Source organism: Pieris napi, chromosome Z, assembly GCF_905475465.1.
Source record: "Pieris napi chromosome Z, ilPieNapi1.2, whole genome shotgun sequence".
Classification (NCBI taxonomy): Eukaryota; Metazoa; Arthropoda; class Insecta; order Lepidoptera; family Pieridae; genus Pieris; species Pieris napi.
Window position 1 is genome coordinate 12,264,988 of NC_062259.1, and position 19,786 is coordinate 12,284,773.

Here is a 19,786-nt window from a genome sequence, read left to right on the forward strand (position 1 = left end):
GAATCCGGCTGATCAAAGAAAAATGCATCTACTTAGATTTATTATAATAAAGCAGATTAAATTTTTAAACAAAACAATGTATACTTTACTAGTAGTATTACGTGCAGTTCTATGAATTTCTAGTTCCATTTTCAAATGCACGACGAAGTATAAATCGTTGTTAAGGTTTCTTCTCTAACATTCCACGTAATTTTCTTAATTTTTCTTTCCGTCAAAGTTCTCTTCGTTTGTAATACTTTATTTGAAAACTTGGAGATGAAATCTGTAAAGGCGCTTTTATGTTTGTCACCGAAGGTGGTATGGATTCGTGGAGAAATATAATAAATATGTTGTTTTGTGTGTGATGCTCATTCTGATTAGGTTCTTGTGCTATCACGACTGTTAAAATAACTCTTTAGCAACAAGCGAGCAAGAAATATTAATTGTTTATGTATTAAAATCAATACAAAAGTCAAATTAATAGTTTGAGTTATTCCGCTCAAATTTATTAGTTTTTATCTACCGTTTTCACTATAAAGATTAACGGATATTTGCCCTTACTAACAAGTAGCCTTTGCTGGCATCTAATCCGTTTTCAGTGGACTCAGTGGTGATTTGCGTTATAAATTCGTATTCGCAAAATCAATCTTTGGTCAGTACTGCTCCGTAATAACGTGTATGTAACGAGTGCACGTGTTTTCGATGTAAGCAAATTCAACTGAATTTACGATTTGACTAGCACGATATATATATAGTCTATTTATTGGTACGTCTGTGAAAATCAGGAGCAGATAGGGTTGTAGCATCTAGATGTGTCTATTGTTCCGTCGTCACGGCAATATTCGATTGTCCTTCGATACAATTAACGTACTGGCTGTCCGAACTGCTATTGTGTCAATTATATATGTTTGTAACGCTTTGTGTAACTTATTACAAAGCTTAATGTCACTATAGGGGTAAGAATAGTCTTACCACACAAAGCTAGTTACTATTGTTAATTGCCGTAATTCAATAATCATTCTCCGACGATGGGCTTAGTAAAAATATTTCCTGTATCTACTGAGGGATTCAAAATGGTTGTGGGTCCATCATTCAGCATCGCCATTCAAAAATGTTTTAATAAACTGACTTAGAATAAATTAATAAATTTACTTTACATTATAAATGTACATTTAGAATCAATTTAACATCTTTTCTGTTGACGTTCATAAGTGTACTTGATTATCTATATGAATAAACTTATTATTAGTTTTAGTTTGACATGGCAGATTGGGCCGTTCTTTGTAATTCATTAATATTATGTACGACTTTCTTGTCACATTGATTTATTATTATTAGGTTTGACTCAGATGTTACTGATCATTTAAAAGATGTGTTTGCATGAAGGACAAAAACGAATAGCAACATTGTCCATTCTTAAAGCTATTATACTATAATTATTCTATTTAATTTGCTAGCTATAGTGTTAGCCTAGTGGTTTCAACGTGCAACTTCCCTTTATTTGGAGTCCGACTGTGCACCAATGGACTTTCTCGGTCCATTGATGCACAGTCGGTGACGGAAAACGTCGTGAGGCATGCCTTCAGTCTCTTTTAAAACCCGTCAAAGCCATCTACTTTCGTCGTCGTCGATATTTGTCGTTACACCCGTAGTCATAAAAATATCATTGGTGTATTTACACGGTTCTAACATTCGTTTGTTTTAATCGGCAGCTCAACGAAGCATCTGGAGTGGACTATCTGTTCGCACCGATTTCTGTCTATCGCCTCTCTTATGATAGTGTACAGTTTTGAGGACGATGAGTCTTTCACTTGATCGGTACATCTGATTGGTGGACGGCCACGTAATCTTTTGCCTTCCGTGTTACCAACCACGATCAGTTTCTCCAAGTTCATCGCCTCTGCTCATTATATGGCCGAACATTACTATACATATTCGTTCCTTTATATACGCTGTAAAGGAAAGTGAGAGTGTAATAAACTGAATTAGTTCTTGTCTGTAGACGTTTTGAAGATATTACAGCTGTGCTCAATAACAAACTTTGGTACTCGTGAACCGAAATCGTGAGCAAATAGTAAATATTATAGATTTTGCAATAAAAATAAAAATATAAAAATGTTATTTTGTTTGCAAATCGTTGAAAAGCCTGGGTTTATTTTCCCGAAAGTGCAGTGTTTCATGAATTGTTTCCAATTAAACTTTATTTTAGTTTTCGTTGCTTTCATTTTTGTGGTGTTCATGTGCCAAACAATATTCCCTGTTTTTCCACACATCGCCTGGTATGGGAGTAAAATATATATTACTTTGTTTCAGCTATATTCAGGATGCGGGGAATGAATTGAATAGAATCGCATTTGTTAGGGATTCATTGGAAATCGTACAGGTGTTATTGTGTATATGTATACCTTTTTGAATGATACCATGTAAAAGTTAGGTTATATATAACTAGCGTCCTCACAGCGCACCGCTGGTTATTTATTTTTCATAACATTTGAATGTATAGCCAATGTTACATTTTACTTTTGAAATGAATCAACTTTTTGTTACAAATATGTATATAAAAATACTTGTTTTAAGTCCCCTAACCACTTAATGGTAAGCACGTTGGGTCTAATACCTGCAGCTTAGTTTCCATATCGGATGTCAATAAAGAGAATACGTAATTAAACAAGTATCACCTCGACGTTCGTCGTCCCACAATTTGAGAATATTCTAAGGTACTATTTGCCGCGCACCACTACTATATGGAACCAGCTGGCCCCTGATGTACTTTGTAATTCGACGTAGGGTCGAATGGAAAGGAAAGAATACCAATACCACTCTTGAGCCTTTTTGCAATGTGAGTGTGTGCTTTGTTGTGTCGCCCTGATATTGAAACCTAGTACTTTCAGGTTTTGCGAGAGGTACGCGGCAGTTCACTGAAAATTGTACATGCTACGAGATTTTAACTTTGTCAAATGGGTGTAACACCAGTTTATAATTTTTTTATAGTATATATAAGGGAACCTATGTGACGTCCAATAAGGGTAGTCATCACAGTCCATGGACACCTATTTTAGTGGGTGCGTTGCCGGCCTTTGAGGAAGGAGTATACTCTTTCTATAATTCGTTATAAGTCGTATCTCCCAGAGAAAACGCCTTCTATTACTTCTATTGCTGGATTGTAACAAAAGTAAGTTAAGTAGCTTCGACTAATGTTTTATTACTAAAACAGGTTGTTATTTAAGGAGTGACTTGTGCTATTTTTTCTTGTAATAAGCCAAAACAATTACTTGTAATCTTATTCGTAGCGATAACAGCGTGGTATATAAATTTAAAAGAAGATATAAAAATGGAAACTTATTTTTTGCTATAAAAATAGTAAACATGTCAACAAAAAGCACGGAATATATATAACTCACGTTTCCACCGGCAATTGTAACGATTTTGAGAGCTCTTTGTAGTCAAAAATAAATTTCAAGAACAATCAATAATGTTTCACATCCGAAGCAAATACTTTTTATGATGCATTTTCGCAGAACAATATGCTTTTTGAATATTATGATTTGCTCGATGACTAAATAATTCACTATAAAAAAATGGGTAATTATTGTACATAATATTTTAGTATTAGCGACGTTTATTTTGCCTTTTTACAAGAGATGAAGAGGATCTACAAAATGTATTAATCATATGCGAAACCTAATAAAAACGCCGGAGAGAATATTTCTTATGTTGAATAAGTCTTTTTATCCTGCGTCTAGCGGACCTCAAAGATGTAGTCCTGCACACATGTTGTTATAAAAAAAAAAGGGTGCGTGTACTTATGTACGCGCTTAAGAAGCTATTATATACTTCTTTGGCATTTTTAAAAATAGCTTTTGATTGCATGCAAATCATTAATTACAATTAAAAAATCAAAGACTGGAAAAGGAGTCATTATAGTCAATAAAGTTCAGTTTACATTTGAAAAATTAAATAAATAAATATTTATTATTATTCTCTTACATTAAGTGTAACATAAATTCTATAATTATTCGAATGTTGTTTTTAAATTATGTCCAATGCCGTAGCATCTTCCGTGGGCAACTTCATTCTGTTAATTTTGTGTCACGGTACGCGCTCATCGTAAAATTTCACTTTTTTCATAACGCGCCTAAAGAAGTATAACTTCAAAAACATCTACAAGTTGTAAATATAACGATTCTCGAATCCACAAAAAATACTAAACTCATTTACTAACAGTCAATAAAAACCTCAACGACATTTGATATCAACCTTCTATCTACTACACTCGCGAGCAAACAAATCGACTCAAGCGCTACCTCTGCATTCAAATATTGTTTTAAGTGAAAGTATAAAACATTTTAATAAAAATTATATGTCATTTAAAAGCTTAAAACTTCATCATTAACATCATTATTAATAACCATGTATCCTTTTTTTTATTATTGGTGTCTGAACTTAAATGGGGGGGAAAATGGCAATTTTGAGTAAAGGAGTTGTGTTCAGAATTGACAAATAAAGATCGATTATTTTTCTTAAAGAGTATAACATTTATTGGTTCACTATTTGGTATTACCCCCCCTAGCCCTTATTCAGCCCGTATTCGGTTCTTCATCGACCTTATAAATTTTTTGACGGTGTCTTGAGGAATACCTTCCCACTCCTCTAACAAAGCTGCCTTCAATTCTTTAAGGCTCGAATGGGCTGGATTTCTTGCTCGTACCCTTTGTTTGAGCTCATCCCATAAATGCTCGACGGGATTTATGTCTGGACTGAGCGCAAGCCAGTCCATTGTGCGCAAATCGACTTCTCGAATAAAATGCTGAGTAACGCGCGCTGTGTGCATCGAGCATTGTCATGCATTAGGATGAAGTCTTCGTCAACAAATCCTGCGTAGGGCACAACATGTTCCAGTAGAATATTTGTGATGTACCCATCAGGTGTTAGTCCTGCTCTTCGGCCTACTCCAGGCACGAAAACGAACTGGGTTTTACCCTCCAACAAGATACCAGTCCACATCATGCAACAACCGCCACCATAGGCAACGATTTCTGCGACTCAGCATTGGGAAAATCGCTCTCCCGGACGCCTGTAGACCCGGCCTCTTCTGTCACTGCCATGCAGACACATCCTGCACTCGTCAGTGAACAGGATCGACCGCCATTGCCCAATGCTCCAGTTAAGATGCTCTCGAGCAAACTGTAGCCGAGTTTGCCGGTGGCCTGCAGTTAATTTGGGGCTCGTTGCAGGCCTTTTTGAAGTCAGGTTGGCTTCCTTCAGATATCTTCTTACTATCCACTCGCTGACAGCTATACCTCGAACACGTCTCAGCTCGCCCTGCACGTCGACACCCGTAAGGTGCCGATTTCGCAGGGAGGTTGAGACAATGAAACGGTCGTCTCGTTCAGAAGTACAACGGTGGCGGCTGGTTGTTGGTCTCCGAGTGAATGCTCCAGTCTCTTGTCTATCGTCTGTATATTCGGGATACAGCAGACTGACTCAAGTGAAGCTGGGAAGCGACTGCTCGCTGACTGAGTCCTTGTTGCAATAAGGCAAAAACTTGAGCGGCTTCTTCAGGTGTGGTATCCATGGTTTCTTGAACACAATGAGTGCAGGTTGCGGAGACGTGTATCGGTCAACTGTTGATAAGCGACTGATAAGGATTGAAGGGTAACGGGGGTTTTATAGGGGTAGAGGGTAGCGCAACTGGCTGGTAGCGTAGTGAGTAATTTGTCCCATACGCCCTAATTGCGCAAATTACCATGTTGGTAGTTGTTTTATTTAATCGTGTTGATGTTTTTTTTAAAGCTTAAGTTTCAAGCTTTCAAATGACATATCATTTTTATTAAAATGTTGTATACTTTCACTTAAAACAATCTTTGAATGCAGAGGTAGCGCTTGAGTCGATTTGCTTGCTCGCGAGTGTATATTACTATATATTTTACAGAAAAATATTATATTTGTATGCTTATGTATTTTATATTAGAAAACATTAAACATTATACACGATTCTCACCGTTTATACTTTCCATGTACTTATACAAATGTTTCAAAATCAAAATTAGCCAAATCGGTCCAGCCATTCTCGAGTTTTTGCGAGAAAATCGAACAACAATTAATTTTTATATAAATATATAAGTTGTCACAAATATATATTAAATATCGCGTATAGAAACATTGAAGTTCGGTAAGAGCACAGTGATCTCAATGAAGTGTATTCAAAATTCAAAACCATTTGTTCATATAGGTAACACAACGTACAATGAACGTCAAAAAATAAATATGTATATGTATGAAATGCTTTTAATTTTACATATACTGCCAGTTCTCTAATCAAGGGCTTAGAACGGAAGAGAAGAACTGGCAATAAACTTTCCGCCAGCTCTTTTAATAGCAATGCTTGTAAGGAGCTGCAACCATTCCATCATGTTCCACATGACATGACATTAAGTAATAAATAATAATAAAATAAATTAAAAACAAAGGTTTGTCCTCTATAATCAAGAGGCATATTTAGCTATCTATCTAATACCATTATCCTCTCGTGAGTACTACAGAACACTCCAGAAAACCTAACAAAAGATTTGACTATTGAAATGCATTACCTATTTTCCGAGCCCCATAGCGCATGTATATCCGTCAGTATTTAAGGTACGCCATCGGAACGTTCTCTCTAATAATATTGTATGGAATTTTATTTTTTGACCTGAACTAAAAGAACTAAAATTACTTAAATGTTTTAATGCTGCGTAGGCGGGTGTGTTATACATTCTTTTTATATTTAATATAAACAATAAATTGACAGTCGTGCGAAGCAAGACAGGATGTTAGTGATCATTATATAAAGAAAATTAATTTAGAATAAGACGTTTCCGCTGTCTTTGTTCGCACGAAATATATGTATGATAATATAAATGTTTAGCCGCCGGTATTTTATTATTATTTACCTATTATTTGTTTGACATTCATATTCATAAAATAAACTTCTAATTGCAACGCTAAAGAGTAGTTTAAATATTGCAATGAGATTGATAATTTTTCAATGATTAGGTTAAGCATATAAATCATAAAATATGAGCAATAAAAAAAAAACATATAGTTTTATATCAAAGAGCCCGAAGGTTTCCGAAACTTTCAATACTCCAATAATTGAACTCTACTGGTAAATAATTTTAAAAAACTCAATACACAAACTTTCTCTATTTATAGTATCGGTAAAGATATATATATGACAATTTATTTGAACTACTTGATTTGTCGAACCGATCTTAACTTAAATTAATTAGAATCCTGAACATTCTCGCAGTAGTAATCTCCTTTGAGATTAACCAGTAGCTTTTGTATAGCACATCCACCTACATCATTGATGTGTGTTGGTAAAGATTGGGTATAATTTAGCAAAAGTCGTTATTGGTATTCTGTAAGCCTTTTGTGCAAGCTCAATTTCTGTTCAATATAATCAAAGTAAAGTAGGTTCTCGTATACGTAGATGGACTTTACATATTAAATCTTTTGTATGCGGCTTTTAGTATCTGAATATGGATGTTGCGGTAAATAAAATCATTGAATGCAAAATTTTCCTTTGAGAAAAATGGTATTGTGCTGAAGTATTGACGGAATCTTTTCCAATATAGAAAAATCCACACGGCTAGTGTACATATATGTACATTAATAAATATGTTCCTAAATTTTATACAGTTTGGCATAGTAAATGCATAGTAAAGAGCTTTAAATTTTGTTAAATGAGCAAGTGTTAATTGGCACTACGCATTCATTAGGAAGAGATATTCCTGTTCATAAACCCAGGGCATAGCTGTATGAATTAACGAGAACAGTAAGGTTATTGACTAAAGTCATACTTATACATAAATCTCAAAACTGAAAATGAGATAGGGTAAAAGCTATACTTCATTATAGAGTATATGAAATAACAAAGAGCTTTTTGTAAAAGGATTTTGTTCATAAAATATTGTAACAATGAGGATTCTAAACTTAATAAAACTTACGCTCAACAATTATCAACCTTTGTCTATTTATGCACCCCTCCAGCATTTTAAAAGTTTCGGAAAGACCCAGTGGTATGCAGCAGACACATTTCTGCCCTGTTCCACTGATTTGTACCTTCCAACCCACTATATATATACCAAGACGTCCGGGTGACACGCGACTGGCAACTAATACAGATTTAATTTTTGATACCAAGGTGATATTAAAAGCACTATATTGAAATCGCTTACAAAATTCTTACCGTTTTGATGTATTTGGATAGGATAGAGCCAATATTTAACGATGGATTTTGTTTGACTTTTTTTTATTTTATTAAAATGATGTATCTGTTTATTTGCTAATATATAAAACGGTGGAATCCCATTCGGTGTCGGCATTCGAAGTTACAAGTAACTATTTTAACGTCGCAAATATAGAGTTTGTAAAACCCCAACTTTTTCTAATTTTTCCCAGCGATCGTTTTCTATTGTGGGCGGTTACTTTTATAACTTAAACAAACTCTGAATGTATATCCCAAAAATAAAAAATGTGTAAAGCGAATAGTCTATAAACTTTTACTTACTTTGAACTACGACCAAACGGAAAATCTGCTAGATGTATTAAAATAATAGTCAAATAATCTTCATATCATGGTCTCTAGACTGTGCCTGATACAACCACTCACACACCCTCCCAAATACTCACTCTCTCTCTTTCTCTATCTCTTTCTCTCTCCTTTTCTCTCTCTCTCTCTCTCTAACAACTTTATTTCTGTAGTAATCTAGTTGACTGTTTTAATATGATTTTTTTTCCTTTTTTAGAAACTTTAAATTTTGTTTGCCTACTCATATATGTACTTTTTTGTTATGACTCAGTATGACTTTGCTGTGGAATGTAAGCCTGGTTATTCATATCACAGGTTCTTATCTAGCTTGGAAACCAGTCTCCCAATACCTTCTTAATTGTAATCGTACGGTTTGTTTCAAATATTATTTGGGAGAAATAAAGAATTGTTTTTATTGTTGTTTACTCTAGCTTGATTAGTTAAATTTCCAGTCCAGTGCTTCCATAGTTGTGTAGAGCATTCAAAATTGCCGTAAGAATGATTTGATACTTTTAAAATGCTAATGTATTTTCAAGTGTCAGACTGAAACCAAAATTGTATGGAATAAATTATTATGGCTAGAAATTATTTAAATTACTCATTAAACATTGCGCACTTTCACATCAATAGCTCCTAATTGATTCAAGAAAATCACATGTTCTTATAATTTATACTAAAAAATTAAAACTGAGGCAAACTAGTGACTAGATAGATTCTATATGTAACTCGAATAAGAAATATTGTCAGTTCTTGCGCAATTTTGCTCATTTTGAAGCTGGACCTGATGAAAGAGAACTGGACGAGATAAGATCAGCTATTAAATATGTTAATAATCTATAGCTATAAATATATTTTTAAACTTGTGCAACAAGGTTTGACAAACAGGGCCCGCTATATTGGACTCACTTTATTACTGTACCTGTACAAAAAAGGCTATAGCAAAGTTAGAAGCAATAACCGTCTGATCAAAAAAATTGCTCCCGAACAGGTTGGATTCGTAAATAAAAAAGGAATATAGGTACATGAGGCAAATATTAAGTGTACGCCAAATTTTTGGAAACGCTCGGAAATTCAACCAGCCAATTTACATATGCTTTGTTGACTTCTATAAGGCGTTTGATTCCGTTAAATGGCCAAATCTGTGGGAAACGCTTTTAGTTATGGGGACACCTAACAACTAAGTCCACATTTGAAAAGACTGAAGATTGTTTAGCCACCGTCAGAATTGACGATGACGAGATGCATTCGGGTAAAATTTACTGGATCTCTATCCTGGATTACGCCAAGGTTGTATAATAGTATTAATATTACTTTTGTTTGACGTCTATACTGTACTTATCATGTGAATAACCTTAGAAGACCTTGACGACTCATTAGTCTAGTGGTTAGTACCCCTGACTGCGAAACCATGGGTCCCGGGTTCCATCCCCGGCTGAGACGAACATCGATGTGATGAGCATTTGGTGTTGTGCTTCGGTCTTGGATGTTTAAATATGTATTTATATGTCTATCTATCTATAATGTATATGTATATCCGTTGCCTAGTACCCATAACACAAGCTTCACCAGCTTAGCATGGGACTAGGTCAATTGGTGTGAATTGTCTTTTAAAAAAAAATACAGGGAGAACAGAATTGCCATTGGATAAATTAATATCAGTGTCTTTAGGTACGCAGACGACAAGTCTTATTTACTATCAAATAAATACGCTCTAAACTATTATCTCCAGAAATGCACAAGAAAAGCCGCTGTCCTTGATGAAGGGTGCTGGGTTGTCAAGAGAATAGGTACTCCAAAGTGTCAACCACAACCGCACTGTCAAACGCCCATCGTATAAGAAGAACTTATTAAACTCTTACCACTTCTACTAATAATGTATAAATATAACGCTAAAAAGTGCTACGGAGTTATCAAGTCTACGCCGTAGCTAGGTAGGCAAAGGTTGCTACATTGTTGTGTAGGTATTGGAGTCTCCAGTTTCTTTTCTGTTTAATAAATTGCTGATGTCTAAAGTGAAATTGAATATTAACCAGCTTTAGCCGCGTTTCTTGAGGTTTGCGGTTTTCAACTCAATATTACAAAATGAATTACTTACACCACCCTACGTAAATTAAGAAATTTTAATATATACAAGCAAATGTGCTCCATAATTAGAATAAAACCTATCTATACTTTTCTAAATATACGGATAGTAATGAAATTTTTGAAAAATCTCTTGTCTCTGAAGTTTTTTTTTTAATTGATGCTTAGTTAAGGTAATGTATTAATATATATTTCATAAAAACACATAAAATTCAACCTGCAATAAGTATTTTTATATTATACCTTATTTAATTAGTTATTTTATAAATGATCGTAGCTCATATTTATCTAACTATCTATCGGATTTCTAAACGAACGAGAAAGCCATTAACTTTGCGGCCATTTGCAGAATATCAAACGGCTAATTCGAAGTACTGAGACCAGAACAAATTTGAATCATATACCTAGCTGCAATCTCAAAGGCAAGAGAAATCTACGCTATGTGATATATTCCAAATTATCATGTGGTATGACGGATCCAAATATCCGGTATTGGATGTGAATTCAACCAAAAACAAAACACCAAAGCGACGTATTCGATAATTACAAAAAACAAGCTTCACAATAATTTGAATTCGCATGGAATTTGAGACCAAATAAACGTTTCTGTGTACCTTTTTATAAATACAAAAACTTACAAAAATGACGTACACAAAAGTATTTGTTGTTAAAAAATGTTGCCGTTTTTTTTTTAAAAACTCAGTCGTACCACAACCTTTTAGGTCTAAACCTCAGATTTCTGTGTCTGTTTTGTGATTCTAAGTGATCAGCCTTCTGTGCCTGACACACGCCGTCGAGTTCTTTTATGTCTGAGGCATGCCGGTTTTCTCACTCATATATCACTTTACTGTACGTGCGAGTGTTAAATACGCACACAGGTAAATGAAAAAATAGAACACAAAAACAGAGACTCTTACCGCTAATAGAGGCTGTAAGTAGTGTTATTGGACACTTCTTTATGATAAAAATCCTTTTTAGTAAATTAGGTTAGACTTAAATTACTTATCAGTCTTAAGTTAGGCTTGATCGTAATGTTCCATGAAGAAAAGACATCATGGAAATCATCAGAAAAAAATATTGTAGCTATATGGCTGCACTATGTTATTTGTATTTCCACCTTATATTGTATGTTTTTATAACATTAGTATGTTTAGAACTCCTAAGCGAAAATGAATTTCTCTTAAGGTAAGATTCAGAAACGTAAACTGTCAAAATGTCAAAATCCAAGATATTGTGACGTGCGGTACTCAGCCTTAGCGCTTCATTTGTGAATCATTGGGTTATTGACGCGCCAATCACTAAATTTTGCAGTTGCATTCAGTCTTCAAGCGTTGTTATCTCATATTCTAAGATTTATACGGGTTGCAGACCAAGAGCTAAGCTAAGTTAGTTTAGCTTATCTCGCATAGCTGACGCAGTTTTCCATACTTGTCTGCAGACCGCAAACTATGCGAACTAAGCTATGTGAGCTAACTAAAATATGCGAAGCTAAGTAAGTTGTGTATGCCGATGCGCAGCTACACGAGCTAAGCTAAGCCCCTCCCGCTACCCCGCACACCCTTTGCACATCCTTCGCCACACTAAGCTTTGGCTTAGCTGTTGGTGTGCACGCTATTTATTTCTAGCTTAGCTTAGCCTAGCTTGCTTGGCATAGCTTAGTTTTCGGTCTGCAACCGGCTTCATGTAAGTTCCATCAAATAACTAATCGCGCGAACTTACAGAAGTCTGTGTACCAAAAGTTAATAAAGATGTGCTAGTACAATATTGTGGTGCAATTATTATATATTTAGGAACTAAATTACCATTTTTTTTGTTGGTTTTGTATTTTTATAAGTGCACAGAACCAAGACCTTTTTTTACTAAAACCCAGTTGGCTATTTTATAAAATGTGGACTTAAGTTAGTAGTTATGATAATAATGAATTTGTTATATTATTTGGTAATAGTTACCAAATGAATGGTGCTATTTCTATATACATAACAACAACTTATTTTAGTTCACTTTTTAATTAGCCTTAGTATCATTCATTAACCCTGGAAAGATAGTCTGCGTAAAATTTACGCATGCGTTTTCGAATAATTGCTCTATCTTTCTAATTAGCGCGAATCCATAGCTGTGCGTTTAGGACATCTCATTCGTCGTTGAGAGCTGCCGCGTGACGTAAGTGTCAATAAGGTAAGTGCCACCGATTTTGAAATATAACGACCGCGTGAGTCAAAATTACGCATGATTATCTTTATCGTGACTTTTATGATTTTGGCTTATATGACAGTTTTAGTACTGTTTTAATACTTTATATCATAACTAATATTATAATTTCATTTCTAAAGATATTGAGGCAAATATATATCACAATGGGGAGTATCAATTTCAACGAACACGAAATCCTGGCCGCTCTTATGAAAAGTGATGACGAGCTTCCGTGTGAGGACACCGACAGTGAAGTAGCGGACCACGTTTAAAGTTTTCTTTTTTTTTAAGTAAAAATAAAAGGAGTTTAAAAAATTATCTGCAGTATTAATTATTCTAATATATGTGTATATATAATAACATACAATTCATTAAAATAAACTATTAAACCTAGACCTACAACTAATTCAAATTCTTGCGTAAATTTTACGCATGATTATCTTTTCCGTATTACAAAATATGATTATCTTTCTAGGGTTAATATAGAAAGACCGGAAATGTTAAATTATGGGATTTGGGCAGGTTACTCAATAATTAATTTTCAAATAAGTTTCACTTCTGACATGTGTACTTTGTACGCGCGTACTTTTTTTAATATAACGCTACGTTTACGACTAGCTCACGGTCAGTTGTAGGGGAGCGAGGGGCTAGTTGTAACAATTTTAACAAATAATTGAATATCATGAAGTGTATTGTCTAAATTACTACCAAATAAACTTTGATCGATACTCTAACTATTTATCTATGAAGTCGAATCGAAATATTATCAAATCTACAGGTAACTATCTCACAATTATGATTTTTTTGAAAAAAGGGAAGTGTTACAACTTACCCCGTGGTTGGGGCTAGTTGTAACAAACGTAAAAACAAAAATGTGACGCTTTCAATCTTTATTTTTCGCAGTTTTTTTTAACTTTTCCTTGCCCCTTTCGCTTTTCTTTGTCATCTTTTTTTGCTTTTTCTTCATCTTTTCTTCATATTCCACTCTCAAAGCTTCTTTTTCAGGCGTATCTGTCAGAATAGGAGAGTTATTTTTGCGTCTGCAAATTATATTTGTTTTTCGTGGTGGCGCCTTTAGTAGGTAATGGTATAATCTTTCATTGGGAAAACTGATTTTGACCAGAGCAACTTGGAGTTGTTTTGTTCGCAGTTTCAATGTGGCGTATATTTCTGTTGTGCTGATACCCACTTCAGGAGCAGAAGTCCATCCATCTAATAAATAGTTGGATGGATGTTCAAGAGTCAACGATAAATTCTCACTTTCATTTAGAACATTTTCTGATTGTTCTGTAGGATCTGGACGATCAGTAACATAAGAGGGCGCAAATGCACTATCTTGGAAAATATAAATCCACTGATAATATTTGCAGGGTTCAAGGCAAGTGATAATGACTCCTTCACTACACTTCGGATGTCATAAATTGCCATCGTTTTTTCTGGATTATTATACATCCATGCAGTGCTCTGCATAGAGTGTGCTCTGTTCACGTGGTTTTTAAATGGTTGTAGGGCCATAGACTCCTACAACCATAAGTTGCAAATTGTGGGAGCAATGGGGGGGAAACGATAACATGATAACATTGTTTTCTTTGGCTTTTTCGACAACTGCAATATTATTAATATTGTGAGCCATGATTATCGAGCAGTAACAGAACTGGCTCTTTCTTGGTAGGTTTCGCGTGTTTGATAAAATGATCTATAAAAATCAAGAATTCTTTTTCAGTCATCCACCCTGAAGGATTGCCAGCTCCAATGCAATCATGAGGTCCGCCGCGAATGAACATCTCTGAGTATTTTAGCCGGGGAAAAATAAACATCGGTCGTCAGTAAATTACAGCAATCTGGGGGCAAATTGTAACATGTTACAACAAACCCCGAGGTTTTGTTACAACTAGCCCCTAGATATAGTTCTTAATATTTATCACGATAACTATTAAATCAACTTAGTAAACTCGAAAACTGTTACACATCATCATAAATAGTTATATTTTAGCATAAAATAAAATACATAAAACTTCAAAGCTACGAGAATAGTAAAACTAACCAAAAATTTACGGAAGTAAAATTATAGGTTACCTGTCAACAATAAAGCGTTTGCACACACCCACTCACTACGCCGTCTGGTGGGACCCTGACTGTGGTAAAGTGGCGTGGCACGTTATAAGTTTAAGATTAGGTAAAAAAAAAACGTGAAAAAAATTCAAATTCCTATTGAAAAAGGTCTGTTACTATTTACCCCTGTTACAACAAGCCCCGCGCTCCCCTACGTGAGTGTACTGATTATCAGATACGAAACATACAACTAGAGTCTGATCTTAATATTTCTAAAAATACACTAGACAAATGCATTTTATTTTATATGCGTGCATCAACTTTGCTGTAGCGCCACTGAATTATTAGTATCATTCTAATTGATAGAACATTTATATTGAATGATAAAGTCAAAGCTTACTGTTTCTATTGTAAGAGCATTAACAATTATTCCTTTCATAATAGCGTATAATAATAATCGTGATTGCAAGCGATTTAAATTGATTTCATTTCTAACTTAAAATCCTTTTTCAGCATCGTTTTATTGTTGTAATAAGCACGTATTATATTCATTTCCATCTTCGGAAATCGCTCAAAGATGCATTGATCTGTAAATAGGAGTCGATTTCTGTTGGAAATTTATATTAAAATGTTAAATAAGCGTAAGTAAAATTTACTTCGAATACTGTGTCCACCATATCATTAATCAAAATACGATTCATATTAGTAACAATATGAACACGTATAAACGTCATTAAAAAAATGTAATGTTTCATAATTTACATATGAATGGACGAGAAGAAATAATCACTATTTCAATTACATAACAAACGAACCTGATGTTGTGTGAACTGTATTTCAGGAACCTGTAGTAGTGCTTTTAAGAATTAATTAATTAAAAAGATATTCGGTTATTGCAAAACGTAATTGCCCATTTTCCATTCGTTTAACGGAATATTAAATAACGTGCATGTTATTATTTATAAAGTTGCTTACTGCCCTTAACTAAATTATAGGGAAAAGCCGAGTTAGTACCGGGAAAAGCTTTGTATCAAAAGCTTAACTTCATTTAAATGGTTCATGTTAGTTTAATACGTGGAAAGTGCTTCTGAAAATAAGGCAGTGTTAGTTTATTTTTGTACCGCCGTGTTGTTTAAAAAATAGATTTTTCCTGTGTATTGAATAATCACTGAACATTTTTGCGCTGGCAAGTGATGTGTCGTTCCTAATAATACACCAAGCTGCCAGTGGCGCCTGGTAGTTAAATCACATCCTCGGTTTACGGAGGTGCAGGGCGCATCTAGTATTTATTTTAACAAGCCCGAAATTGGAAGCTTCACATTGAAATTAATAAAAATTCTATCACTCCTTTACTGTGCAAAGAATCCTGCTTTGAAACTCCTTACCTCTCCTAAGACTAGCTCAGTATTTAATTTATTTAAAAATCTTCTGTTTGAGCATTTGTCATCTGACTCGTAATTTGCTTTGCTTTGCTTTTAAATTTTTGTTTTACTTTATTTTAGTTATAGGTAGTGTTACAGGTTATTTTGTTATTTGTTTATGCACTTCTTGTTCATTACCCTCTGTAGGTGTTTATTTTTTTATTATTTTTCAATATTAGGGTTGCCTGGAAGAAATCGCTTGTTAGCGATAATGCCGCCCGTTGTCTAATAATTTATGTAACCGGATTTTTTATATGTATGTTTTTGTATAAATTAACGAAGTGTAAACAAATAAATAAAATGCTCATACAATTTTTTTTCATATCAAACTCAAGTTAGTTCTTGCAAGAAAGTTGCAAGTCCGCAACTGAAGTAACTCTTAAATGTAAAAAAATACATAAAAAATAAAATACATAAACATTAGTGCCTTTTATATTTTATCTAAGTCTCACGTGTATGTAAAGTAAATTATGCCTTCGCAGAAACCTTCCTTTGTAAATAATAAACTTGGATATCATACATAAAATATTATTTAAGTTTAAACAGTTCAAAATTAAAGCCGTCTTATATAGCCCATTATATTGTACCAAGTCTTAATTACATTGCACGATATATGATAAAGTGTGATGCAAGCCATTGATTAAATTTTCTCAAACAACGCTGAAAATATACAATGAATGTTTTTAAACAAGTTGTCTTATGTCATAAAAATCAGAGGTTAAAAAATACTAAAGTAAGTAGTCTATAAATAAAATTATTTATTCATTTTAATTTGATTACCACGAAATATCTTACTTGAAATAATATTTGCAAAATCTCTAAATGTCTTATTTCTGAGTGTTTTGCAAGCTTAAAAGTGTAATTAAATTTGTTCTATGAAACGTAATTAAATTAGAACGCGCGACAAAGGTATAAATCGGAGCAATGATTTAAATACTCATAATGTATTTATATTGTGAGTTCCCTTCCCTTTGCCGTTAAATATTATTTGATGATAGTCTAAATTAATTATATGCCCAAATAATTTGTGGAAGCTTCGCATACGAGCTTTTCCACGAAACAATTATCGGTCCTCTAGCCGTAGCTCCCTATTGCCTATCCGGGAAATGCAATTATATAGACGCTACCGACCTGTTGTACGTAAAAGCCTCACTTCTCTGCTAGCCATCGACGTTGCACCACGTTGCACGGGCACTAGTTGAATACGCAATAATGCGTCGTTCGCGATTTCAGTTGCAAGAGAGCGACTTCGACGAGCGATCGCTGTCCCTCTGCGAGTCAACGGATGCTTCGGAGCGAATCTGTGGTGACTTCTTCAATACGGTGAAGAAAGGTCCAGTGAAAGTCATCGACACCGCCATTGAACCACCACCGGAATTCCAGGTACGTTTGCTGAGCGTTAGGCTGTGCGTGTACTTTTGTAAATTTAATTAAAATATTCTTACTGATAATTCGGGCTTTAAGAATTTTATTTAAAAAAAATATAATTATATTATCGATTTTAAAATACCGTTACGAAATTTTGCTATTAATTTTTTAGGTAATGTTTATAAACAAAAAGATTATATCTAATTTCATGTTATGCTAATTTAATTTAACCAAAAATGCAAAAATTAAACAATTTTTATGTTATTTTAAGATGTCATTTCAAAATTAAAAAAAAACATTGATTGTAAGTACATTAAATGCTCCTACCTTGACTTATTAATATGATTTTAATTATTGTGATAAAAAAATCCATCTTTTATTAAGCCGTGAAATGAAAAATTAAATCAGAACTTCTTAGAAACGCATAACAATAATGTACTGTAATGAAACATTTCGGATTATAATGTAAAATTCACTTATGGAATAACCGATTAACTATTATTTCCAGTAAAATATTTAGATAATAAAAAGTATTGACGTAGGTAATTAATAATTGAAAAATGTTTCTTTGTTTTATTACGATATTAATGCCGTTCTTATTATATTGTTAGCAATGATTGAGATAATAGATTAATTAGTATGGATATAAAATTTTCTTATTATTTCAATTTGAGAACATTGCTATCAATCAGTTTAAAATTTAGTTAGCACATAGGCCATGGCGTGGGTACAGCTTTTGTTACGCGGCGGCGACTTTGGGAGGTTCTCAATTCGATTTAAATCTGTAGTTGTTTAGAAAGTTAAGAAAATTTTTGTCAGGTGTAAAGTCCTTTTCCATGTTTTATGTTTTGGAAATCATTTAAATTGTTAGTCGGAATCGTCTTTCAAATCGCTCCGTTTTTCGTCGTCGCTTCAACGGGATACATTAAATAATATTTAGTTTTAAATAAATTTTTATTTCAATATTTCATAAACAATACTAGTTTTCTGTATATTTTTCTATAAACATACTTAATTTTATTAAATTTATTATGTTAAAATAATCATATTTTTTTAAATTAAATTATTACCAACCGAGGAAATCTAAAGTATAGAACGGGTATTTTTTACAATTTCATACAAAAGTCTTTATTCCCATGCGTGAGTGGCGTCATCTATACTGACATTACCTGTCCACATCGTATCCTTCGAATCCTTTGTACTAACTGACATGAGTCTGATCTAGAATTGTCGCCATTCATGTGCACTTTTTATTTTTCATATGTCCTTTTTTAGTTAAGTTTTTTTTGTTCCTGTATTCATTTTGTGTAAATATCTAAATGTATTATGTATTTTGCACTTCTTGCTTACCTTAACTATCTTATTATATTTTCTTTTTTTTCAACAGCGGTTGCCTGGAAGAGATCGCTCGAAAGTGATAAGGCCGCCAGTTGCCCTCCTTTTCATTTAATTTTGTCAATTTTATTAAAATCAAAATAAAAAATCATTTATTCATGTAGGTAACACAATGTACACTTATGAACGTCAAAAAAAAGAAATATACTTTAAATTCTTCTAATTTTACATTTACTGCCAGTTCTCAAATCAAGGGCGTAGAACGGAAGAGAAGAACTGGCAATAAACTCTCCGGCACTCTTTTTAATCGCCAAGTTTTGATTTACACAACGTTTGTAAGGAGCTTCAACCATTACACCATGTTCCACATGACATCTTAAGTAATAAATAATAATAAAATAAATGAAAAACAAAGATTTGTCCTCTATCAGCAAGAGTCATGGTGTTTTAGGAGCACGCACTTACACTCTCGTGGGAACAACACGCATATACATAGTCGAAACAACTAACATCACCGAATTCAAGTACGACTAGTCACCACAAGTAGCTATGTAATTATGTTATTGCAACGAAGTATTAATAAATAAAATAAATACATTATTTTGTATAGATGTAACAGATATAAGCAGTGTTGTGCGTGGTACAAATGGGTGGTGCGTTTTAATTACAGTGATTTTTATTTCACTTTAAGAAACCCTCGTTAACGATATCGTAAGGGAAGCCGATCACTTACATTCGTATTATAAATCGACTCACGTTTTTTTGTATATTATGTTAGGAATAT

General features: G+C 33.7%; 1 protein-coding gene and 1 long non-coding RNA gene across 3 annotated transcripts in view; both read left to right on the forward strand.

The window, feature by feature from the left end:
- The window catches only part of LOC125062403, a 64,787-nt gene that overhangs the window by 27,640 nt on the left and 17,361 nt on the right, over positions 1-19,786 (forward strand). For both annotated transcript variants that reach the window (XR_007119262.1, XM_047668304.1), the window contains exon 2: positions 17,533-17,682. Coding sequence is in view for 1 of the 2 variants with exons in the window: in XM_047668304.1 (XP_047524260.1) it covers positions 17,533-17,682 (150 nt within the window). In the remaining variant the exon portion in view is untranslated. The remainder of the gene's footprint in view (positions 1-17,532; positions 17,683-19,786) is intronic.
- LOC125062405 lies at positions 12,666-13,307 on the forward strand. Its single transcript, XR_007119263.1, has 2 exons — positions 12,666-12,811; positions 12,967-13,307. It is a non-coding gene; the product is annotated as an uncharacterized LOC125062405 (long non-coding RNA).